We start from the raw sequence: 27,041 nt of genomic DNA, 5'->3' as shown, positions 1-27,041 counted from the left end.
ATATATTTAAATTATACTTCTATTAATAATTAGTTTTCTTATTGATTTTATATTATTTAGAATCATTTATTCAAAATTAATGAAATTGAATTTTATAAGTTCTGCTTTCGTTCAACTCTTCTACGTTTTCTTACGACTAAAATGTACAAAAAGTACGATACGAAGATTTTAAGTTTCCCACATGCATTGAAGTTCTCTATTTCTATTTCTATCTTTCTCTTTTCCTCTTTTCCTAGAATTGTTTTAATAATTAAGTCTTTTCCGCGCCGCAAAGGGCTGATCCCTCCAAACAAATTCGGTCAGCTGGAAGCTCGGCTTTGTATTCTTTTTCCCCGCCGCGATGCAAGTAGATTGAGTAACCATCGCCGACAATTGCCGTTCCCCCCGTACTGTTAGTGTCGTGCGAGAAATATTAATACCTTCCACTTCCTTCCGGAGAACACCCGGCGTGGGTCCCCCTATACGACGCACCGAATCCGAATCGAAACTCGTTTACGTAGCCGCATGTATAGTAAACACACGCGATCTAAACAACGCTGCGCCATCGACAAACCGAGGGCGAAAACCCAAACACTTTTTGAACGCGTGCGGTTGAACGCGTGCGAGAGGGTACAATTAGCGGCTATACATGTATTCTTTCGCCGCAACGAGTTACATACAATACCTCGGTGGATGGATGCTCCGCGAAATTGCTTACGGTCTATATACGGTGGTAAGGTTTAGCGGTTTCGTTTTAGCGAAGAGGAGAAACGTCGAACTGTGTGCAAATCACGACGCAAAGCTGATTTTCCTTGACTCTCGGCAGGCACAGTTTGCTTCTTTCTCGCGTCTAAATGTGTTTGTTAGGTGACCCGATTCTTTCCTAGCAGCTTTCGCAAATTAAAATGATGATTTTCGTATAGTCCTCACCGCGATAATGCAAGGAATATCTATCGTGGCGATCGCCTTGTAAATATATATCGCTAGATGATCAGCAGATCGGATTGTGGTTTACATATCTCATTGTTTTAAATGCGCATACAATTGGCCTTTTTTGAGAGAGTTTCTAAAGTTACAAAAAAGTAATCTTTTCTTTAATCATATTTTATTTCATTTAATTTTACAGTAATTAAACGAAGAAGAAAGAAATGAAAGGAATTAAGAATATTGCTATTTTGTATTAATATATCATTATAAAAATTAATATATCATTAATTTTTCTTCGTTGCAATATTAGAATTTAAAAACAGCTAGATTTGGGCATATTGCTGCGTTGATAAAAAAATGACATATCTCAAAATTAGCAACTTTTAACTTTTTAGTAGAACATTTTTAAATTCTGAATTGAAACAATGTTTCAATTGAAATAGTAAATATGCGTAACTTCACTTTCTTTCTATGTTATACTTTCATCTATATTTGTTCTTTAAAACTATGTCATGAGTTTTCAAAATTTGAATACTGCAACTCTAAAGCTAATTTTTTACTTGTGTCACCTTTATCAACGCAGTGATATTTATATGCCAATGTTTCTGAGGAAGTTAAAGGGATACGGGAAAAATAGTGCGAAATCAGGTTTTTTGTCGCAGTGAAATGACTAAAACGACACGTGCTCTTTTATAATCCTGTTATCCTGTTACCTACATGCACCTCGGCATAGTATTAGTTTCAGCAGCTTTGCATATGAATGATAAAAAAATTATTCTATAAGATTTGCGCGAATCTATTATTGCGTTATTCTCTTCGTATCGTCTTTTCGAGCTTCTAACCAGATTTTGCTGATTAATGAAATTTGCTCGATTTAGATAATTTTCTTTTCTAATTTATAATTTATGACAGAATTCTATTTATAATTCTATACGACTATAATAAAACGAAAAACATTTGAAAAGTCAAAATATATGCATATATATAGAATACAAAGCATATGAAACTGTAAGTTAAATTGTATCTTAAGTTATGACATAAAAAATAAATCATAATTTACCTGAAATTTTAAATACTTAATGCTTAATGAACAAGAAATGTTTAATTATACGTTGAAATAAATAAATATAACATATTAATTATATTATATATCGTTATACATATTGCTATAAAATTATTTTTAATATTTTGTAAAAAATTATGACAATATGACGAATATAACGCTGCAAATGTTTATTATTACTTTATTTTTTTCATTTGCGCGTGGCATTCGAAGAAGCGCCATCAACAATCGAAATCAAAGGCGGAAGCTGTTAACGATAACGGTCCTTCAACATTGAGCGTGATGTTCGTCGTAAATTAATGTTTTCATTTACTTATCAGACAGAGCTCGATACCTCTTTCGTGAACCCGATAATCATCGTTTTCCATAACCAGTTATATGAAAGCGAGGCTGTTTCTGACGCATAAATTTTACATTGACTGGTCTTTTATCTCTTTCCCTCAATGAATGCACCAATTTTATATTTAAAAAAACAGTAAAAATTGTTATATTTTTGTGGGAATTTTATTATGATTCTTACAATTCTCACATTCGAATAATAAAGAACAAACAGTTTTGCACAGACTTTACCTCATTTTCACTTTTACATCATTGGCGAAAATCTTGTGAAGCACATTAATGAAAAAGGTGAAAAATTATGCATTGACAAAAGGGTTAAGTTAGACAGTATCTCCTTAAAAGATTACAAACACGGAAGAAAAATATTTGTTGAAATATCTAAAAATTTAATTAGACAAATCTGAAAGTAATTTTATTGAACAAAATAATTATATAGGTCACTTAAACTGGTTGCTATAATATTGAAACTTTTTGCAGTATTGCTTATCGTGCTTAAAATTCCTATGTTATAATTATTTTGATAATTTAACAAAATCAGTTTTATATATAATAATCCTTCAAAACTAGCTAAATTTTTAGATATTTTAGAATAATACTTTTTGTGCACATGATAAAGATTTTTTTAAGCTGCGTAAATAGCTTAACAATATTTTTCTCTCTCTTGTAAATCAATTTTCTGTAAAGATAATTATAATCCTTCCACAATATCTGTGCTTGATGTATCAGCCAGTAAGAGATATTTTCTCCATTATTTCTTTCATGTTGCAAGACCTACATGAAACTCGACAAGATTTTCTCGTGTGGATAGCGGAAACAAATTGCGCATTTAAGGATTAGAACGGCTTTCCCAAGATTGTAGGTATCTCTCGCGTTACATCGCAAGACAGATAACTAATTCCATGTCATTAGCATACATTTGATGGTTGATCTCAGCGCGATTAACATGCGTTTCTCATGCGTAATACTTGATTTTTGTCATGTTTATATATTCTTTATAGTGATTATGATAGACGACCGCTTGTGTTGCGGTGAACGCCGCCTGCATGCCGGATGGAAAACCGCTGCAATTACTAGTCATCATCTACCAGCCGGAAGCGATGACTTTATCCGATTTTACACGAGTCCGTGGAAATGTATGGCAATCGTTTCGCAAAAGCCCGGCAGTCGCCCGGCGATCGCAATTGTAATTGAATCCCGTTGGCGTACAGCCAAGTAAGAACGATATCTTAGTGAAATCATCGATGACGACAGAAAACCGCGAACCCACGAATATGGCTTTTGATCTTCCCTGCTTCTTCGAGCGCAGTTAATATAAAAGAAGTGATGCTTTGTTAGTCGTTTCGAGAAAACCTTTATAGAAATCTAATACTGACTAATACTGAAAGACAATAATTACTTGCTTATTTTAAATATTAAACCACTGTTCAACACTTTTAATACTCCAAATAAGTAATTAATTATACTGTTTTTCAGTAATAAATTGGCCAGTATTAGATTTCTGTAAAAGAAGACTCGAGGATCAAACATTACTAAAAGTTAAATAATTATAATATGAACGTGATTCATTAATAATTTAATACTACAAGGAAATAATAGTTTTTGTCAAACTATATAAAAATTTAACTAGATACAGATCTAAAAATAATTTTATTGGATAATTTTATTAAGTATTGATGACAATTATTGTAATAAATTTTAACATTTTATCAGTTTGAGCGTCCTACATAATTATTTTGATCCAAACAAAATTATATTTTCAGATCTGTATCGCTCAATTTTTAGATATTTCAACAAAACCGTATACAAATTAATTATATACATAACGAATAATTTAATGATACAAATTATTTAATAATAGAGAAAAGCGAAATTTTATGACACATCATGAAAATTAACAAATTAAAGACTGCGATAGCTAGAGAGGAATGCGAAAATTGTGAATAAACAGCTGTAATCATTTCAAGAATTAATGCCGATGAAATTACAAGCTTATAGGTCAATCTGCTAATTACATCATAACTTGTCGTTTTTCAAGTGAAAGAGTACAATTATTAATATACTGAGTAGCTCATTCAGTGTTAAATACTTGGAATCTCTTTCCTTGGATTCTCTATGTTAACTGTAAGCCGCCGTTAATCAAGTTCATACGTATATGTGTGTGTTTCAGGTGATTACTAACGGTCTCAAGTGTGACTCGGACGACGTCGACGGTTTGACAAACGGTGAGTCACTTGAAATAATTCTTTCTATCTTCCCGTCTCGCTGCATTTTTTCTTCCTCATTCATTCCATCGTAATGAGACGCAATCAACGATGACAATCGTACGAGATTAGATTCATTCGATACAGTTAGTGGGGTACCTTAGTTTCATTGACGAAATCCCACAGCATAAAGGAGTCGTCAATGAGACAATTTAGGGCTGTACGAAAGTTTTTTGACCTTATCTTTTAAATTTTAATCTACATTAATCTCTAGAGGATTGAGTCTATTTTTAAAAAGTCTTTTTTACAACTTTTCTTTGGGTAAGATTTACAATTCATTATTTCATTGTATCCTTGCCTCAAAATATTATATTTTCAACGCCATTATGCCAGTGGCTTTCCCGTTTTTTAAAAGTCTTGTAAAAGTTAATAAAAAAGATATTGCTGTTATTTTAATTACTACAAATTTATCTGAAAAATCTTTATTCATCAACAATTTGCATTAAATAATCATTAAGGATTTTGATAAAAATTAAAATTTATTAGGAATAAATGCGAATAAAGTGCGAATTATTTTTAACTTATTTGTTAATATGTAGTAATATTTTTAATGACGAATGATAAGCAATGAAGTTTTGTTTTTCTGACTTCTGTGGTTGCTTTTATTTAGTCACTTAGTCTAAACGATAACTTTCACAATTTAACATACATAGTTTATTATCACCGGCTCTACACTATTTTTACATCAGTGTTAAGTACTTCGTGAAACTAATGTTTCCCTTCTCTTTCTTTCTAGAAATAGTCTTAATAGCGTACGAGATGCATGAACTACATACATAAAAAAATAAATGCGATTTTATTTAGAAGAGAAACGTGATATTTATGTACTACTAATTATTAATTATTGTTCTAATTGGATTCTCATATTCGAGATGTTTTGCACTTCTGGAAATTTACAGCTAGTTTTTATAACTCTGGCTATAATTTACAGTGCGGTTTTCTACTCGTAAATCAAGCGCGCCATACATTGGCGTATTTATTACCGCTTAGAATTAGTGAGACACGTGTGTATCTAATTGTGTCGCGTTCGATATATTATTTTCACAAAAACCATAGCTATTTTCATCGATAAACTCGCAATACTTGCTCGCGGATTTATTCCTTATTTACAAATATATTTATCCGGTTCTTGAAGATCAAAAGATCTTATTTTTAACAAACACATATTTATCTCTTTTTGAATCTCAATTTCAATTTCAATTCGTTTAATTTAAAATCAAATTTCTATTTTTCTGCAGAATTAAATGTATAATTATTATTCTTTTACTGTATGATAATGTTAAAAACAATTCAAGTATTTAAAAAAATATTGCAAATATTGGAATTCGAAATCATTTATGTTTTATTTATTTGTTTCTAACATTATCGCATAAGAAAAATTTCAAAAATGCAGATATCTGCATTTTTGTTTCATAATTTATAATATCAATTATCCTTTTATAATATCATTAATATTTAATTTTGTTATAATAAAAAAAGTATTAAAAAAAATTACTTATCAAGCTTTCAAAAAAAATGTCTCTTCGATTGTAATCACTGCGCCAGAAACCGCAAAGTCAAATGTGTTACAGATGCGTGTTAACGCTGCTAATCTATCTACAAATTATCCTGTCGTACTTCTAACCTCCTGAGATTATTTAGGGCACAAAGCTCGACAGGGAGTAATTCGCGCTTTTACACAGGGTGTCCTATAAACATTTAAGAGTAGATTCCTGAGATCATTTTGAGATGAAAATCCTAATATCAAAATAACAACAAAACCTCAAGAATATATAATAGTTCTTGAATTATATAAATATATAAAGTTAGCGAATCATATTTCATACCATCTAAAGTTCACAGATACAGGTGTGATTAGTGTGTTGCGATACAACACAGAAGCCACTTGTATATAGCATCTGGATTTCCCGGATAAATAACATAGAACAGAAGCGAAGATTGATGATTCTCGAGATGCCTCATGAGGTAGAAAGAATGTTTTTTCTCGTTACGTAACATATCACTTATCCTTGTCCTCGGCGAGATTGCGACGGCCCTGACTTTGCCCTTCGGTCGCTATCATCCCGAGCGAGTGCCAGCGGACGAGCACCGCGTGCGCTTGCAACAACGCGACGACGATGATCCGGCCGCATTTTCTCACGCTACTTCAGCTGCTCCTTGCCAGTGCAATGATCTCCCTTCCGCGGCCGCACATCTGCCTGAAAATTACATCTCGAGCTGACTTACGCGCGTCTCATCCTCTTCGTCCCGCTTCGCTTCTTCGCACACGACTCGTTAATTTGAGATCCGCCACGTCATCCTCATGCAGATTCCCGGCTCCTCTCTCGGGGGGTCCGAGATTAATCCCTTCGGACACACTTCGTTCAAAATTTGAATGACCCCACACCGTATAATTTTCTTATTGTATATCATTGTATCTTATTGTATATCATCATCGTTCATTTATTATCGACAAACTTCATTTAATTTTCGAGCAATATGAATTGCTTAGATAATTTTTCCCCTGATTTCGTGATTTGAATACATACAACAATGTTATTACTTATTATTTTATTCCAAATTTAAGATTTAACTAAGATTAAATAAATTTTGATACTAATAAGGGACGAAGAAATGTGTCATTAATTTATTTTATAACAAAATAAAAATAATTAACGCGGGAACACTTTAAAGTTGACATAATGATTATTCATTTATCACAAAAAGACTGACGAATAAATGATAAAAATAGAAGAAATATCTGAACAAAAGCAACCATTATTTTATTTTATAACAAAATTAAATAAACGGTTTTTATTTAGATATATTTTTTCTACTTTTATCTTTCATTTCTCAAAATCTTTTTTCGGGCTTATAGACTTTTTTTTTTACAATTATTATGTCAACTTTAAAGGCATCTGCGTTAATTCGCAATGCTTCTATTATTGTAAGTTCGTTTTCTATGCAGTTTTTATTTAACTTGGAAATCAATTGCGTGTAGCGATGATAAAGTTAGGTAAGCTCGGCGGTGAAAGTAGGAAGGAGGAAGTGAATAGGGATACAACGGAATATCGCAGGTCCGTATCGCGTCGCGGATTATTAGATCATTATGTCATCTTTGATTTAATCCGCGGTCAGACTACATAATAAGGCCGTAAGACGATCAAAAGCATAAATGACCGCGTTGCTTATGATGAGTCTAATAAATCTTCTTGCACCAGTATTCAAGGATAATAGTAATTATCGCTGCAATGTGCGATACGCTGATAGTTTCGTAATTAGATTTTAATTATTAATGAATAATTAGCGATTATACCGTAACCGCGATTATGACTTTAATTGTTATGACTTTGACCACTGTATGGTTTCACTCGAGTTTAAAGTCTCTACAAAATACACGATTAAATACCGAACTCATTTAACGAGAGGAGCTAATTTTTTTTAATAATAAACTAATAAGAACTTGTTTGATGGCTCTGCAATATCATTTATCATCATGTATTTTCCATGCTTATGATTACATTATTTTTCCTCTCACTTTTTCCTCTCAAGTTTTTTTTACGATCTAAATTTTGCCATGTAATCGCGATTAAAGATAACGAAAGCTTATCGTTTTATGGATTTATTGCGAGGAGCTTCAATACGATATTTAATTATTAAATTATATCTAACAAAGGTGAAACATTCGGAGATTATACGGGATAATTTATTCGAGAACTTATCAATACGACATTCGTGAAGCATGTTAATAATTTGATCACTTGCATTACATTAATTTAGTACATATTAAAAGCTGCTGTACAAGAAATTAGTCAAGTTAAATGTAAAAGCATATAAATATTTTAAACGGTTTAAGTGCTCAATAATAACATTGCCATGTATATTCAACAGAATATACATTTATTATTTCACACTGTCAAATTTGATTTATTTACCTACATTTAGGTCTGCAGGATTTATAAATTCTGTGTAATGCGAATCACCATACACGGAAAGAACGACTGTATAATAACGAAGTATTTATTAAAATTTAGTTACATACATATCTAAAAATAATTTCATGTGCCATCAAAATAATTATATAGGAATCTTAAACATAACAAGCAATGCTATAAAAAGTTTTGACATTCTAACAACCAATTTAATCGTTCTACATATTGTAATGGTTGAGAAAATTATTTTTAGATCTGTATCTATAGTTAAATTTTTTAATTTTTACTTCAACAAAAGTTGTTCTTTTCGTATAAAATTAAGAAGAACAGAGTTGATAGATAAATGTTTTAAATAATTAAATGTTTAGTATAATATTGTCATGTTATTTAATAGAATATATATTTATTATTTCATTGTCAAAGTTAATTATACTACTGCATTTAGATTCTTTATAAGCAGTCTTTAATATGTAGTAACCTAGTGTAAAGTGAAATCACGATAAAATTAGAATGAAGAGAGATACTCAGATAAAATTTTACAATCTCTTTTGACAATCCTTTATGGGCCAGTCTTATCAACTTCGATTCAAACTAGAATGACTTATTAAATTTCAGTACTCCCAACTGCAAAACAGAAAGCATAATTTTCTGGCATGGTGAAAGTAGGACTATTTAATAATAATTATTATTGCTGCATGTGTGATATCAAAGTACATAAAATTAATTATTTTAATTATTTTAATGCGATTTTAATGTTGTTCTTCACAGCTGCCAGAAAGTTATATTTTTAATTTTGCAGTTGTCAGTATTGAAATTTAATCGATCAAGTTAATTGAAATAAGTGAGATTGGTCCTATACCTTTATATTCTCCGATAGTTTGCGTTAAACTATCCGAGATTGCCGTGCCGCCATCGAGATCGAAAGTGAGAGTTACTGTTTTTGCTTATCGAGAAATCGAGGAAAGTGTCGTTGTAGAGGATATATTTCGCGGCTGTAAACTTTCGATTCGGATCTTGCAAACGTCCGTTATTATCTTGTGCACATGTTCCCTCGTTTCGCTTCGAGGTAAGCGATCACGGTTGATGTTACCGCATGAGACTGTAAAATACGCTTCGCTCCGCACGCGATTAATGACGCGTCGTGCCTCGCCGGACGTCCCGGGCGCGAAATTCACTTTCCGCTCGTAAAATCCAACAATCCGGATCCGGTCCGGATCTTCTCGCGACGATAATAAAAGCTGCCCACGTCGAGAGAGCGCTTTACTGATGGCCCGCTACGACTGTCAGATCATTGAATGGAATAAAACTGACGAATCAGAAAAATGCTCGATCGGACTTCTCGAAATGTCTGTTGTTGTGGAATTTTATTATTTATTTGTAAAACGATATAATTTCCTGGCAAAATTCTGCTTTGACTGAATATTTTCTTCGAGTTTTTTAAGCCACAGCTCATTTGTCGGAACATAAATAATTGGGACGTTTACGTTGTGATTTTGACATCTTAAGCGACATCAATGAGGGTTTAAAATATAAAATATTAAGATGTAAAACTTAAGTTTTCAGTTTTAAATCATAAGAAATTAATCAATTAGTTGATTATTCTTCTCCCATTTGATTGTGATTGGTCAATTTCTTACGAGCTTAAAATTTATAAGATTTACATCTCATTGACGTCATGTTTAGATTTTCTTCCGAAATTGTATTGTTCTCATTTTCTGAGATCATATTTTCATGTTTCTGCATCTCCGAAATTTTTTGAAGGAGATTTTATTTTGAGCCTTTTGATTTCGCAAATACCTCGATTATATCCTTTTTATATTTTATTGAAAGATTCTACTATAAAATATATAAATTTATGTGTATAAGCATTTCTATTTATTGTAGAAAAAATAATTCTTGAATTCGAAGAAATATCGAAATAAAGATATCGATTATGCCTCTATTATTGCTTCTCGCAAGTAACGTAAGATTAAATGATTTTGAGTAAATTCTGGCAATTTATTTGAAATCTTTAATTTGTGATTATACAGCACGTGTTGTGCAATGTCATTTAGTCGAAACGTAATCACGTGTAGTAATAAAAGAATTATATCACCGTGTGACTTTACGCGCACAGTAGATTGAAATTCAATCATTTCTATTGAAGTGCAATAAAGTGGTAAACATGACTGCACTCTTATATAATCATGTTATCCTGTTACCTGCGTGCACTTTCTTCGGCTTTGTATTATCAGTCTCTTTTCAGTTCTGTGTATGAATGGGTAATAAAAGAGCACTCGACAGAATGCGATACATGCCGTCTTTCACGACTTTTCTTAAGGCATCATATATTTTTCAATCTCGAGATTTCGATAAAGTTTGTAAAAATTTAAATTTAATGCGTAGATATTAATTTATTTTAACTGCACGTTATAATGTGAACAATTAATTAATTATCCAAGCAACAGAATTAAAATTTAATAATCGTTAGATTAGAAATCGTTAGCATAGAAACTGATAAACGTCATAAAAACTATTTAAATACATTATAAAAATATTTAACGTTATTAACATCTATTTTAAATATAAATTGTTTATTTTATTAATAGTTGTACTATAAATAAAAATTTTTAATTTTTTTATCTTTATATCGATAATATTATTATTTCTTAAAAAGATATAAATAAGTAAGATGATATAAATAAGTAAGATGGATAAGTAAATAAGATATAAATAAATAAGACATTAATATTGTATTGATTTTTCTCTATTCACATAAGAAAAATCTTATCGGTGGCTTAAGTAAAGAGAAAAGTTAATCGTGAATTTAATTTACGATCAAGTTGTAGAAATTTTTATTTCTAAAAGCGTACATTGGTTTATCTCTCGTGGGGTCAGTACTTCTGTATATACATAAGTATTAAGTTAACTTATGTTGCAATCTCTTGTAAATTGAATCGGGATCAGTGATTATTTTCTATGCGAAGCTGACGATGCACGACATGCGTAAGTAGGTGATCGCGTAACGGGCTTCCGATTTCGATTGTCATGTATAACGTCATCTTTCTGTACATCATGCTTCGATAAACCTAAACCACTATTCGACGAAAATGCACGGAATATCAAGTAGAATTAAAACATCGTAAATAAAAATTGATCCATTATTAATTTATGTGTAAAGAAAAATTTATGATATGAAATAATCAATAAAGTTTTTATTAAATAAACTGTGTACTTTCTAGCGGGAACATAGTTTTAACTTAGATTTCACAAAAGTGATACACTCGTCTTTTCAACCAAAAGTTCATTACGTTTTTGATTAAAAGTATTAATGTAAACTATTATTTAAATGTAAACTCGACGGTGCAGCAAAGTACTGTAGCTGCAATGAAGCAATTAGTAATCTTGTTCTATTGAGAAATTTTTTATGACACGTGATTTGAATATCTTTTGACATTGAAGAAAGATTAAAAAATGAAATATACTTTCCGTCATTCATCATTCAATGATTACGTGCGCTCGTATCTAATTGTTGTGTAGCTCGAGTACTCGCTTATCTTGGTGCTGTACTTATCTATACTAATGATGCGTTGCATACTGTATGTACTTAAGTATTGCCGCCGGCTTATCTTGTGCTTTCAAAAATTCGGATCAATGCACCGCCGTGGTAAGTCAATGACTTTGCGAATAAACAAACAAAGCAGACGCATCCGCCTGTGAATAATCGGCTTAAGAATGTTTTCCCTAACAGTATTCTATTTTTTCAATAAGTTGAAAGAGCGTTTTCTCCACGCACGCGTAGTGTTTTATTCAATGACGATTTTTTTTTTTTTTTTTTTTTTTTTGTTAAATTCAATGGAGGAGCAAACTTAATGATAAAATTATTTAATTTATACATTTAATTTGAATTTTTTATCGTACATTTCTAATTTGAGATCACTTGATTAAATATCGTGACCTCTTCCTGTCACTGGATTTCCATAAAATCGCGTATGCAGTTCATGTATGCGGTGCACGTGAACGAAACGTTCGCTTACTTTCGCGACCTCATTTCGTAACTCGATCGAACATTTCATCGGGCGGCTCGAAATAAATTTGCTCGTTTTTCCATCATACTAATATAATATATTACATGCGAGATGCCTCCATTGTTTCGAACTCACGATTTACATGAGGAATTTATAAGTAAATTGCGATCTTCTAATTTATTACGTTACACATATGTAGGTATTTCTATCAATCTTTAAAATGTAAAAAGTTAATAATATTTCATTTACATGTAAATATTTTAAAACTAATAATAATATAATATTATATCATTATAACATTATACTATTATAACACCAATGCAATATTATAATTTTGTTATTATTAACTAATGTCAATAATAATGTTAATAACTAATGTTAATAATAATGTTTTGTCGATTACAAATGAATAAATTCCGAAAATCAATTTAAATACATCAATTGAATGGCGTCATTTTAACTTTTCAACTTGACTGAGAATTTCACAACGTTATCTTGACAGGCACACGGAAATGACATGCTGCATCAATCTAGTAGGACCATGATAAATAATCTTGAATAAATGATGATAAGTAACGGACGACAAATATTATTATCAGAAAGCGAACCTTCTGAGTATCAACGAAAATCGTTGAAGGTGAAACCTTCGATAGCAAACAAAATCTCATTGCATTCTTTAGTATGAAACTACAATTTCGAAACGATTTGATTTTTATCTGGAAACGCGTTGCGTCTTTTCTGACAAAGGGAACGGAAGTAGAACGAACGATCGGTCACGCAAGACAAACGTCGTGGCAAATGTCCTTGTAATCATTTTGTCCAGTTCTTTTTTTATAATTTTATTACATCCTTTTCATCCGTATTGAACTAACAAGTATCTTTTAAGATTATAATATGAATACATAACAAATAAAAGCACTAAACGATCAAGCTGGATCTTTAGTGCTTAAATAATTCAATGTGAATTTACGTACTCGTATCCAATCCTGCAAACTGCGCGCCAAATTTAATTTTCAGTTTGAAACACAATCCTAACAGAACTAAAGTAGTAACATCATAAATTAAATTCACAAGCAACTTAATAATATTGATGCTCATAGATATCTTAGAAAGATCTTCATAATCTGATCTTAATAAACATCTTCATTAAAACCTATAAATAATTTTATTAGGAAAAACTTCCTCAGCTGATATTTGAACTCGGATCTCTCGTATTTTTTATCTGTAATCCATATTCAACAATATTGGAAATTGATTACGTTTTAAGGCAGCCTTGCTCTCTTTTATTTATCTATGTCGTTTGTATCTGATGTTATTATATATTGACGTCGAGAAAGTTGTCCGATTGTTAATCGTATGTTAGGCCTAAGCGACTTGTCGACGTGTCTCTCGCGTGCCTTTCGAATGTAGATCTAACGAAAGAGGGTTAAAACGCTCGACCCGGTTCATTCGCAATGGAAACACACCGTTTGTTTCACCTTGAGCCGCGACTATTCCATTTGCGCGGCCCCCTGATCCCATTAACGCAACTATATCCGCGAAGCCCTACAAATATATATAGAACTTCTCTTTTTGATACGTCTCGTGTACTGAGGAAGTGTCTCACAAGTCGCGATACGACGATGTGTGAACAGGGTAGTTCAGTCAGAGCGAGAATAGTGTTGTTAGAAGGTGAATACTTATCACAGGATGCGCCATTATGTAAAAAGACCAGGTGAACCAATTTCAAGGATGCACAGTTCAAAGTACTCAGACAGCAGTCTAAAATTGAGATATAAAACGTCTTAAAGATGTCTTTTACATATCTTTAACATGTTTTTTTTTCCTTTAATATATTTATAAGATGTCTTTTAGGAATTAAGATGTCTTATGTTTCGTTTTTGGACATGTGTGTTGTTTGGATAAGGATGACATCAGAAATTGGTACCAAATTTTATAAATTAATATAAAACTGTGCTATTAGAAATTTGCCACGGATCAAAAATTTGCTCCAAATTATATTCAGCAGTCATTATGCACAATGTTAATTAATTCCTGGTCTTCTTACATCATGGGCTGTACTTTCGCCAACTTAAGAGTGCATCGTGCAGATCGTGTGCATTAGTCGAGCCGTTATTCTGTCGAGAAGAAAACAATTCACAAAACTTCATTTAATCTTCAGTTATGGATGGCTCACCGAAGAAATATTCACTTACCGTTCTCTCGAGTATTCCAAAGCGTTAAAAAATCTTTCTTTAATTAAAATTTCATAATGTAAGTAGTTGAATTAACATTGCAATTTTGTAATGATGCTAAAAAACCAGGTGAACGATTACTATTCAATTTCAGTCACGCGACTACTTCTATTACAAACGAAAGACGTTAAGCAATAAAGATAGGCTAACTTAACTTTTTTAATAACTGGGAAAATTGAACATTATTTATTCAATTATTTATAATGTAATATTATATATTAATAATCTTAAATCTGTTCGCGTTGCTTGAAATATCCTAAAAATATTTATACTTAAAATAAATATGTTTGAAAAGAGAGAAAGCAAAAATGTTGATTACAAAAAGTGCAAATAGCACAGAAGAACAGATTTTTTATTGATATTAATAATAATGTTTGCAACATAAACAATTTCAACGATTTAAACGTCTATGATATTTCATCGATATAAACGATAATACAATTTTGTTTTTGACTTATCCTCTCGAATTCTTGGAAGAGCGAAATGATTTCTTGTGTGAGGATTAGAAATTTATTAGAACAAAAAAGCGATGCTCACGATTGTCATGCAAATACGATATACCGCTTGAGTCTCAGGAGAGCGTTATCGAATTTGTATTTTCTTTTTCAGGAAGAAAAATGGCACCGGTTCTGGGCGTACCGCCTCCACCACCACCGGCTCCTCATATGGGACCAGATGGTCTGATTTTGCCGAAGAAACCATATAACCCTTGCCTTATCTCCACTAATCATAAGGATCTTCACAGAGAGTTACTCTTCAACCAAAAAATGTAAGTCGATTTCCTTCAAAATTTGAAACACGAAATTACTTTGACCCTTCTGTTCTCTCAATTATTCCGAATCGTAAAAAAAAATGCTTTTTAATTAAATGCTTTTAATTAAAATTTTATAACATAACAGACAGATTTAAATCAACATAACGCAATATAATATAGCATCAATATAGTTAAGTTAATATAGTTAAGCTACAATTTTGTAATAAGATTAGGTTAGGTTGAAAATAGTATTTCTACAAAATTATTATATCTCTTTACAGCATAGAGATAAATTATAATTTCTTCAAGTTCAATAAAAACTTTTTTATTCGATTTAAATAATGACATAAACTAGAATTTGGAAACTTAAATTAGAAACGTTACACCTTACTGTTCCTTTTCGGCTAGAATTACTGACAGAATTAATCGCAAGATATTTCTTAAAATCTTTTTTTTATATAAAATTTTTTATATAAAATTTCTCTTAATAAATTCATTATGTAAAGTTTCTCTGAATATATTTTATTTCATTAATTCTTCGACTGAATTCTTGACGAGAAGTTTTTTATTTAGACAGACGTTATTTATTCCGTCTGCGGTAAGGTCGGAACGAAAGAGAGAGATCCCCCCTAAAGTAAATACTTTATCGTTTCTCTCATGCGTTTAAAATTAATTAATGTTATTAATTAATACAAGGAGAGGTGATTAATATTCGCGATGAAAATGGAAAGCCGATTAGCCACGTGTAAAAACTTCCTGATGAAAGCTGGTGCTACTGTAAAACAAATTTATCTTTATTGTGCGTTAATCCGAGCGTGATCGAGTACTAGATCGTGTGAGTTCAAATTTCGCTTGATAAATCATTATTTCTCACGTGATATACTTATTTTCGATCGCGGTCAATCGTGATAGCATCAAATATGTTTCCACATTAAACCCCTGTTTATGTCTAATCAGTACGTGATCGCGCTCATACTCGGCGCATCGCACCTGTGATTCTTCACGCTTCGATGGAATTAAGCGATTCACGCTTACCGACTTTTACCTTGGCACGTAATTCACGCCAATTCGCACGCGTGGTTTCTTCACTTGCGATCGAGATTACAACGTAATCTTACGACGCGTTCTTATCTGTCCTGTAAAATGTATATATCTTTATTACTATGCACGCGCAAAATCTTATTTTATTTATTTAAGAATCATGTATTTTATTTATTTACGAATTTCTTTCAAAATTTTATTTCGTATATTCGATTTTATTTTTGATATTTGCATTTCTCTAACATACTTCAATTTTTATACTCTAGAGATTATCGCTTATTTCAGCAACGAAAGTCGCTTCTTTTTTTAATCAAAAAGGCTTGTCTCAGATTCATTAAATGTACGCTTCTCCTTTTTGTCTGCAGTGGTAAGAACGTCTTGAACCAGAAAAGTGAGCTGCAACGTGCTCTGGAAAAACAGAGAGAAGCTGCGTCGAGGAGGGAAGCTGAGAGGATCCGTGAGGAAAGCTACAAAGACGATCCCAGGACTGCCTTGCAAAGGGCGATCGAGCAGAGAGCAAGACACATTCAACTAACGGTAATCCGAGATAGGGCGCAATTAGCTATTCTTCTAATCTTTTACTTTGTGAAATTATTATATCGACATATTATATTTTTAGATTTCGAATCCTGACATCTAAATCTTTATATTTCCAAATCCTCGAAAGAAACTATTCAGTTTTTACGCTTGTATTCTTCATTTTACTGGAATCCTTCACTTCTAATCCTTCACTTTTAGAATCCTTAAAAATCCTTTAATAGATTTTAATATTATAATAAATTACTACCTAAGCTTTAAGTCTTAAGTTATAAGGAATTGACCATAGTCGACTATTTTTTTTATATTCGACTGTGATTAGTTCTCTAACAGCCTAAAACTTAAAGTTTAGGTAACAGCTTATAATTCTAATCTTCAAGGATTATCAATCTTTTGAAACCTTAGTTCCTCTCTAGAATCCTCAAATTCTAAATCCTAAATCTTTAAAGATTATCGATCATTTGACATCTTATGAAATTCGATCGAAATAATAGAAGATGCATAAATATAAATAATTCCAATTCAAATATACAACTTATGATCAAGTTAAATGATCTGTTAGTCTTTATATTGATTTCTTTATTAAATAATTTTTTTATAGCAGGAGCAATCGCGAACGACGATGGAGCCGCCGAGCAACCTTCTGATAACGGCGAGAGCGAAACTGAGGCCGCGCACCGAGTCCCAGTGAAGTTGGCGAAAATCGAAGATCGCGCAAATGTCGCGCCTGGGTGAAGAGGACGATCCGCTTAAAGAGAGCGGCTCGAAATTTCACCCTTAAGCGCCTTATCGATTGCAATCAATGTACATACGCATAACCCGATAAGATTTCCTTAACACAAGGATTATTAACGGCATCATTTGGCGCGTCGGAAGACGCGTGTTGTAACAGGCGTTAGATCTTAATATTAGGCGTTAAGATAACACGATGGAACATAACGAGCGCGCATTTAATTGCTATCACGAGCAGAATCGCTTGGGATCTATCTCGAGGAACATTTCGTGGATGTTTAACGCGCCACATCGCCGCGCCAATCTGTCGTAAAATCATTCCCAAACAACACAAAGAACCAAAATGACATCGTGTCTCGAAAATTAAAGACTATCTTTATGACGCGTCAGTTTAGACGCCGTAAATTATAGTGTCGTGTGCGTATTGCCCCAGATCAAGCAGCACACAAGTTCTCAAATAAAACGCATATCGGGTATCTTAATGTACAATACAATCAACAACCAACTACGTGTCTTCGTTTAATAGTAGATCAGTCGAGCTTAGTATGCGTTTGACGACCAATTAGTATGTCAACACGATAACGTTATTATATGCGGTAATCGCGGTAATCCAATTATATTGTACGTGCTAACGTTGACTCGGATATAATAATCGACGTATTTTTTCTTACAAGAACGAAGATTTCGTTGTGAAGGCATCAGCGACGAGATAGCACAGTAGGACAGATCGATAATAGATAGTAGTTGTAGATTAACGGCGAGATAACGCGAAAGAATTTAATTGTGGATGGTGTTTGCCGATTATTGAAATGGAAAATTGTCTCTGCTCTGAGCCTTTGATCTTAAACGATATTAAATTTTTTTTTATTTGAGAATATTCAAATTGTCATAAAAATCGCCAATGGCGGATATTTGCAAGGATCGCTCTTGAAACATTTGTCTACACACTGTAATAAATAATAAAATCTATCATTTTACAGACAAAATGATATTCGTTTTCGTCGCGTTTAGGATTAATCGTTCGAGCACGTCATGAACCGTAAATACCTGGATATCCGCGATACGTATCCACGTTTGTGTAAGAGTTCTCTTCGTGTCGAAGGCAAGTACCCCTTTCCTTTTCTCCAGAAAATCACGACGATGTTTTCCATGATCTTTGACGCGATTTCGGGCACATAGATAGAATGTATTTTGTACGAAGCTTAGATGGTGGCATTACTTCGTTTTTTTCATTTTCTTACATCATGAAATAAATAAACTCATTCACGATAAATATAGGAACGATTAAAGCTAACGTGAAGCTAACGTGCAACTATTCACATGATTCATTGTTAAAATTACCGATTTATCGTGATGACTTCTGGACACAGTGAGCAGCTATGAACAGATCAACTGGAGTTTAACATTATTTTCAGGTAATCTCTGAGAATTGAACAAAATTATATCGTTACGATTACGTGAAAGTGATGCCACCTAAAAGTAAAAGTAGTTTCCGCTAGGAGACAAGAGACGAATAAAGTCAGGACTCCGCGGGACCATGTGTTCTTGTACTTCGTTACACGGCAGTAAGACAAATCTGCCTTGCATAGTAGCAATTATTATTAAACGTATTTAAATATCGACATTAAATTTAACTATATTTTGTGGCTCATTATTGACGAATCTTACAAAGGTACGTAGCATCATTAGATCGAAAATAATATAAACCGTTAAGTTTGTTACAACTTTAATTTATCAAGTGATCCACACACAAAGCTCTTATAATATATAACTCGCATTTAAGAAAATATACCCGTATATCCAACCAATAGAGGAGCCACGAACGGAAGATACTTTCGTTTTCTTTTTGTACAGTTGTATGTACACGTTTATGTATATGCTAATTTACGTTTGTCATATTTAGTTTAACATAAATTTAATCAAGATATTCAGGATCTTGAGAGAGATCATCACAATGATAAAATCTCGGATTCCAAATATATTTTATTCAACACTAAACATCAACCCCGTCATTTCTATTCCAACGTGTAAGAAATCAGTAATAAAGTGAATAAAAAAACGTTGCGAGAAATATAACAGCGAAGATCCTTTTCTCGAAGTATATATATTAGAAATAAAAAAAAAAATTAAAAATACGAAGAAGACACATTTAAACGACACGCATGGAAACACCCGGTGTTTTTTTGTTGGTATATATGCTTTTATAGTCGAATTTTGCTACTTGGTACCTTTTTGCGATTAAGAAAAAACCGAAGTTACGGATAGTACACTCAGAAATGTCATTACTAACGTATTACAATAATTATTTTTCGCATCAAATATTGCAGAGTGTTCGATGCTTCGACAATGATGTTACATCGAGATTAAAATACATCTTGACATCCGATAATAATTCATGTAAAACAACGGCTGCGCTTTAATAGTCGTCACCGCGAGAAATGACTTCTTTACATGTGGGACGCAGAACGAGTGTATGCTCAAACTGAGCAGTATAACAGCCTTTGACGTCGACCAATGGCGGATACGCTTCTACAGCGCCTTTTTCGCAAAGATCCTTCAGCGCCATTTGATATTTGGTACAACCGACGCGGTCCAACCAACGTTTACAAAAAGCCAAAGTACCTAAAACACGAATAAAATGGAGAGTATTCGAATTCTCAGATCTGTTATTAAATAAAGCTTTTTTAATTAATCAAGCATCTTTAGGTTTCTCACCGAAATGCTTATTGATAGTGTTGAGAAGAGACTTGCTGCTCTGCAATCTCAATGGCACGAAACCAGCATCAAAACTCTTCATGTAATGCGAACATTCCATATCATCGTGAACTACGCCTCTACCAGTAGATCCGAAAGTTTCGATCGCATAGAACTCGTTCTCTTCCATTCTGATTGCTTCACCACCTCTAACTATTGGTACCGTTTTTCCGGCGTGTATGCGGTAAGGTGAAATCGAATGGCCATTCAGATTTCTAATTGATTTCACCTACAAAAGATTCAATTAAATAATTATTGAATGATTATTTAATGATTAAATTCTTATTACTCTTTAACTATTAATTTTTTTTCATATATTTTCATATATTTTCGATTAAATATTGAATTAAAATGTAAGCACTTGTGAATTAGAAATATCATATATTTCTAAAGCTCAGTTAGTTGACATCAACTGATATTTGCTATTAAAGATAGTCACATTATATTCTTATAAAATATTTTGTGTTGTTCAAAGATAATTAGATAATCATAAATCAAGAAAAAAATATTAATTAAATCAAATAAAATTACACTTTGCATATAACATTCTTTCATACCTGATACGTTTTGCCATCCAATTCCACCTCGTATGATTCCATAACTTCTTGAATAGCAGCACCAACATCGCATAATTGTACATCAATACCAGCAGCCTTGATACCGGTATTGGTGGCATCGCGAACAGCTTCAATCAGCGGGTCGTACTTGGAATTGAAAATCAAAGTGAACGCACAATCAATGATTCGCCCATTAATGTGAGTTCCAAAGTCGATTTTGGTGACGTCGTCGAATTCGAGAACGGTTGGATCACCGGCATTCGGAGTATAGTGAGCCGCGCAATGATTGCGGGAACAACCAGTCGGGAATGCCAATCCAGCCAGAAGACCATCCTCTCCTATTAATTTTCGAGCGGTTTCCTCCAGCTCATTACAAATTTCTATCATAGTCATTCCCGGTTTGATCTGCGAAATTCATTAAAGAAGTACATTTGCAAAACTGTGATTTCAAGTATTTTCTAAGTACGCAAATGATACAGTAGGTCTATTATTTGTGGCTGACTTATTATTCTAAATTCTTTGGAGTGAGATCTCACTTTGAAGAGTTGAAAATTGAGTTAATCTTGAAAAAGAATGACTCAATTTTGTATCTTTAAGAGTGAGATTTCATTCTTCAGGGGATATTTACTTTAAAAATTTTAGAATACATTTTATATGAAATAGATATTTGAAGTTTAGTAAAAGTGAGGTAAAAAATTTTAGAGCAATCCAGTGAGTTATATACTGGAGCGCGCCTTCTCCATACTAAACTATAGAAAACTTTGTCTAACAGAGAAACGGAAGGCAAACAACATATTTGTTTTTCTGATTTTTCCCTAAAAACAGCATTTGTTAATCAGCGAGTCTACATTACACTGTTTAAGTTTTTTTTGCTGTATAAACGTCTTTATATTGTTTACGCAACAAATACAATTCAATATTTATTCTAAAAATTTGAAAATTAAACATGTTTCCTCGCAATAACATAGACTTACATACCCATTCCATGATATGCCTCCTGGTTTGTCGATGCGCTTCGGCTGCCTGTCTGGCTTCATTATAAATATCATTATGCATTCTGTCGAGGGCACGCGCCTCCTCGCTCGTGAAGCGCAATTTGGCCATCCTGTCGTCTACCCCGGCGGGTCCGTGAACCATTATTTGTCCCACAGGAAAATTACCATCCGGGAACAATTCCGACACAGGAATACTCGGTGGATCCGTCTGCTGCTTAACCCCGCCCTTATCTTTGGGTTTACGCTTTTTCTTTTTCTTCTTTTTGACCTCTTCGGTTTCGCCGTTGTTCACCTCTGTGGTACCTAAAAATTTCAATCGAATAATTTGTCATCATTGTGACATGAATATTTATCAAGAGTCATTTAATGTTAAATTTCAGTTTATTATCATTATAAAAATATAGAAAAATTAGAAATTACTGACAATACCTTCGGCCACTGCATCATCATCCTTAGCTTTATCTTCTTCCCCTTCTGGCACATCTGCACTAGCTTCTCCAGCACCTGTACAAACATTTCCATTATCAATATTTCATAGAAAATCAATAACACATTTTCACTTTTATGTTTATACACACATGCGCGCACGCACGCACGCACGCACGCACACACACACACACACACACACACACACACACACACACACACACACACACACACACACACACACATACATACACACACACATACACACACACACACACACACACGAGTCGTTTGAAAAGTTATAAGCCTCAATATAGCATTACTCGTCAAAACCATTTTAGTATTATAATACAATCATACATGCCTTAAAAGATACTTGTGAAAATTATGGACGCTCAGTTTGTTTTTTGACAGTCATTTGTATCAATCGATGTCAATGTTTTTGTAAAAATGAAAAAAATCGAATATCATGCTTGCGCGTATTGTCTTTCAAATGCAAGAACTTAATCATTGCCAGTTTGACTCGGAGGATAGAGATTTTCATCAAATGAGAAGGTCATCACATCCGAAGCTATTTTGCAGAGCAAGACGCTAACTATTATTTGAATGGGTTAAAGGGATGGGAACATCACTCGGAAAAATATATCAACTTAAAAGGAGATTATGTTGAAAAATAAAACTGAATTTAATCGAAAAAATATTTTCTTGTTTTTATGTTAGGATCAAAACGATCCTCATATACATATTGGCTTTGGATACATATAACTTATACATGAATTTTTGGAATTTAAAATTTATAATTAGTGTTCTTTCTGTAAGTTGCAATGTTCCAATATCATACAATTGGTTTCAAGTTCATTATTTTCAAAGTCACAGTGTTTAAGCTTAGGATTGTTCTTTGTAGTTAAATATGTAATTTTCGTACTTAAGATGAAATATATTTATTGAAGTTTAACAAAAAAGAATATAATCTAAAAGAATGTAAAGAGAAAGTTATAGGCAGCCACAAAGAACAAAGATTTGTTTTTTATTTCCGCACTGAACTGCACTAGAACTCTCCTTCTTGCTTTTGCCAAATATGCCAAATATATATTCATTTTACTTTAAATACAAAAATATTAGGTGTGATAAAAAGAAATCCATTATTTTTCCATTCAATTTCATGCAAAAATAATGGATTTCTTTTTACTACACCTAATATACATTAGTTCAATTATTAAAAAAGATCTTAAATCTTTCATAATTGGATATAAAATTTGATAACAACATAGGATCGAATTTTCATCATTTATTACGATTAATTACCAATACATATAAACACAAAATGTTTCCACATTACTTTACATTCGAAGAAGCGATTCTCATTTGAAACTTCTCAAGAGAAGAGTTTACATTACTCCATTTTAAATACAAATACCTTAATGATCAACAACGTACTCGCGCCATTTGCAGATTTAAACAAAATCTCATGAATAGTTTACGAACATTTAAAAGAATAATTGAGTAAATTGTCCCGACAACTTTGTGATCGGTTCTATAACGATGTGGATAGGAAATTCATTAAATCAATTAGGGACTGCGTGCCACAAAAAATCGAGGTGAGACACTTGACACGTTGTCATTTAAGGACAATACTCGAATAAAACTTACCGGCCTTCTTCTTCTTTTTTTTCTTCTTCTTCTTCTTCGACGCCTCTGCCGCTCCGGTTTTGTCTTCCTCGTCGACGATTTCGTTCTTCTCCTCGTCCACGAGTTTCTCAGCAGATTTGCCGACCTCGTCCAGCACGGCCGCCATTTTTGCGAATAACCACGAATAACGGCAAACCACAGAGTACAGAGGTCACAGAAAAATCTAAAACTGTTATACCATGGACATATGAATATCTGGACGCGGAGCATAAAGCCAGCTTATTGGGAGGGTCAGCCATCTTGTCTGGCAACATTTGAGCGCTCTATTTGAAAATCGATATATGTATTATGATATTATTTGTATTTCCAGTGCATATAAAAATAGGATTTTGTGTGAAACAAAATGAATTCAACAATTGCAATTAAAAATAATTTTCTGTTTATATTAAAAGAAGTAATAAATATATATACGCATTACTTCTTTTAATATAAATTGAAAATTATTTTACTAAATTAAATAAAACTAAATTTCATATAATTGAACAAACATTTCGACATATATACAAGGTTATAATTAACGTTACAAAGAACCGGTAATTGTAAGTAGTAACAGTTAAGGTTACATAAAAATCCTAATAAAATCCAAAATCATGGCAAACATTATTAATATAAAATATATAATACTGCAACGAATTTTATATTAATAATATTTTAACATGACTTTAGATATTATTAAAATTTTAATTTTTATACGACTTTAAATGTATTCGTAATTATCGGTACGTTGTGACATTGATAACCTTGTGTAGGTCGAAATGTTTATTCAATTATATGAAATTTAATTTCACATTATTTTTGGATTAGCATTAAAGTGACTTATTGGCTCGTAGCCTCTTTTTTATTATTTATTTTATATTGAGTCTTTATTTTTATTGTATAGGTTATAAATATAATATGTACCGATAAAAACTTATTTCGACATTTTACTCTTGATTAATTTGTTTCTTAGTTTTTCTGTAGCTTTTATTGTTACAGTCGAATAATATCACATTATGTTACTGCAACATAATGTGATATTATTGATGTTTTATTTTAGAAAAATATAAAATTTCGTATGCGCAATATTTGCGCACAAGTGAAACTGAGTCTGAAATGAACTGAGTATTTCATACTCAGATTAATGACATCATTATTTGCTTAGTTTGACAAAAAGTTATCACATGTTAACACAGTAATCACATGTCAACAAAAGTTATCACGCTTTAAGCGAGGAGCATAGAATCTTGCATAGCATATAAAGCATAAGAAATTCAACCAATCAAAATTCTTTATTTCATGGAAAGAAAAGAAACGGAGGACTTTAATTGGTTTATTTTCTTATGCATTGCTGCCCTCTTTATATTCGCGATTTATGTGTTATCATAATGGAAGTATAAAAGGTATACTCTTGCACATTTTTAACATAAGAAGAGCAATATCCAGAAGCCGCCATGTTGCTGTAATTATTTGAAGTTGGCGCTGTCATTATGTCATTATGACATTATGTTGAGTTCTTTTCTTTGGAAATCGAAAAAAATGTAAATTTCTGTAAAAATCCTTTTTTTTCGGAACCTATTTGTATACGTTTTTACTTGACACGTACTTATATTCGCAATACGTCACTTTAAAGTTACTGCGATGTAAATGTAAATAATTTTTATTTAAAAAAATTAAATAAAAAAAAGTTAAAAAATTAAAAGTTAAAAATTAAATATATGTGTATATCTTATTTCATTACACTGAGAAAAAAAAATATTTTTCCATACAGCACGGAATTTGCAGCAATATCGCTGCAAAATCTCTACAAATTGCTACAACACACAATGTATGCTGCAATGTTGCAGTAGTGTTGTTACAATTTTTGTGAAATATTGTGTTGTAGAGATTAATAAATATTTATTAAACAATATTAATTTATCGTTTCTTATGATAAAAAAATATTAAAACAAATAAATCAAATACAAAATAAATAATACAAATAAATTGAATAAAAATAAATATATTATTACAAAAAATTAAAGAAGTAAATACTTGGCGCTGCTAGATCACATACTAAAAACATAATATAATGTTTAGAAGAAAAATAAGAAACATCCGCATGACTATCCAGCGTGTGTATATGCAACTGAGTTATACAATCATATATAAGTTACATATATATAAAAAGCTGTGCAAACTATTGGCTTTAAGTTTATAATATAGTAAATGAATTTGGATTTGTAAGACAGGTAAGTAGGTGTTGTAAAAAAAAAATAAACTGTAAACATTACTTTTATTCGACAATATTCAGATTAAATTCATTATAATAACGATGTAAACGATACTATTTCTCGCGACGCTTGGAATGGAAAAAAACAGCATCAAGATCCGAATTCTGGTTATTACGGGTAATTAAAATATCTGAAAGTGTGTTGTAGTTAGATATCGTTTATTGCATTATTTATTTTACATTTAGTATTGTCTCTTGCTTCTTAATGATCGAGAATAATGTATGAATTTGAGAAGTTGACAATTACAGCGCAAATACTAATTGTACATACAATATAAGTATAATCATAATTACTAGGAAATGTGCAAGCGTTGAATAAAATTCAATTTCTAAAATAAAATTTACTTTATGTATTAGGTGTGGGAAAAAGTTCGTGGCGTTCTTCCCGTTAGATGTAATGAAAAAAACGTCATTTTTTCCTACATCTAATATTTATTATTCTTTTTATTATTCTAACCCAATAATAATAGTTTTAACTTTTCTTCAGAGATATTCTTATTGAAGGTCTTCTTATTCCAAACCAAGTAATGGCAGCTTTAATATTCTCTGTTAAAAATTATTACTCCTAGAAAAAAACTATTATTAAA

General features: G+C 32.0%; 2 protein-coding genes across 4 annotated transcripts in view; one reads left to right on the top strand and one right to left on the bottom strand.

Moving 5' to 3' along the window:
- The window catches only part of LOC108693453 (protein FAM107B), a 56,389-nt gene extending 36,630 nt beyond the window's left edge, over positions 1 to 19,759 (top strand). For 2 of the 3 annotated variants that reach the window (XM_018202407.1, XM_018202409.1), the window contains 4 exons: positions 4,476 to 4,530; positions 15,331 to 15,490; positions 16,882 to 17,053; positions 17,655 to 19,759. In XM_018202407.1, the coding sequence (XP_018057896.1) occupies positions 4,476 to 4,530; positions 15,331 to 15,490; positions 16,882 to 17,053; positions 17,655 to 17,744 (477 nt within the window). In that variant the 3' untranslated portion in view covers positions 17,745 to 19,759. The remainder of the gene's footprint in view (positions 1 to 4,475; positions 4,531 to 15,330; positions 15,491 to 16,881; positions 17,054 to 17,654) is intronic. The other variant, XM_018202408.1, reaches the window with a different exon arrangement.
- Positions 19,760 to 19,963: 204 nt separating this feature from the next.
- LOC108693452 (methionine aminopeptidase 2) lies at positions 19,964 to 24,348 on the bottom strand. The gene is made up of 6 exons (XM_018202405.1): positions 24,168 to 24,348; positions 22,521 to 22,595; positions 22,075 to 22,394; positions 21,097 to 21,501; positions 20,501 to 20,768; positions 19,964 to 20,407 (listed from the first exon to the last, which is right to left on the bottom strand). Exons 1-6 carry the CDS (start codon positions 24,310 to 24,312, stop codon positions 20,202 to 20,204), a joined length of 1,419 nt encoding a protein of 472 aa, XP_018057894.1. The 5' UTR covers positions 24,313 to 24,348; the 3' UTR covers positions 19,964 to 20,201.
- Between the last annotated feature and the right edge of the window lie 2,693 nt (positions 24,349 to 27,041).

This window comes from Atta colombica, unplaced genomic scaffold (genome assembly GCF_001594045.1).
Source record: "Atta colombica isolate Treedump-2 unplaced genomic scaffold, Acol1.0 scaffold9, whole genome shotgun sequence".
NCBI lineage: Eukaryota > Metazoa > Arthropoda > Insecta > Hymenoptera > Formicidae > Atta > Atta colombica.
The sequence above is the reverse complement of the archived record's forward strand: the minus strand, read 5'-3'. Positions and strand labels throughout refer to the sequence as shown.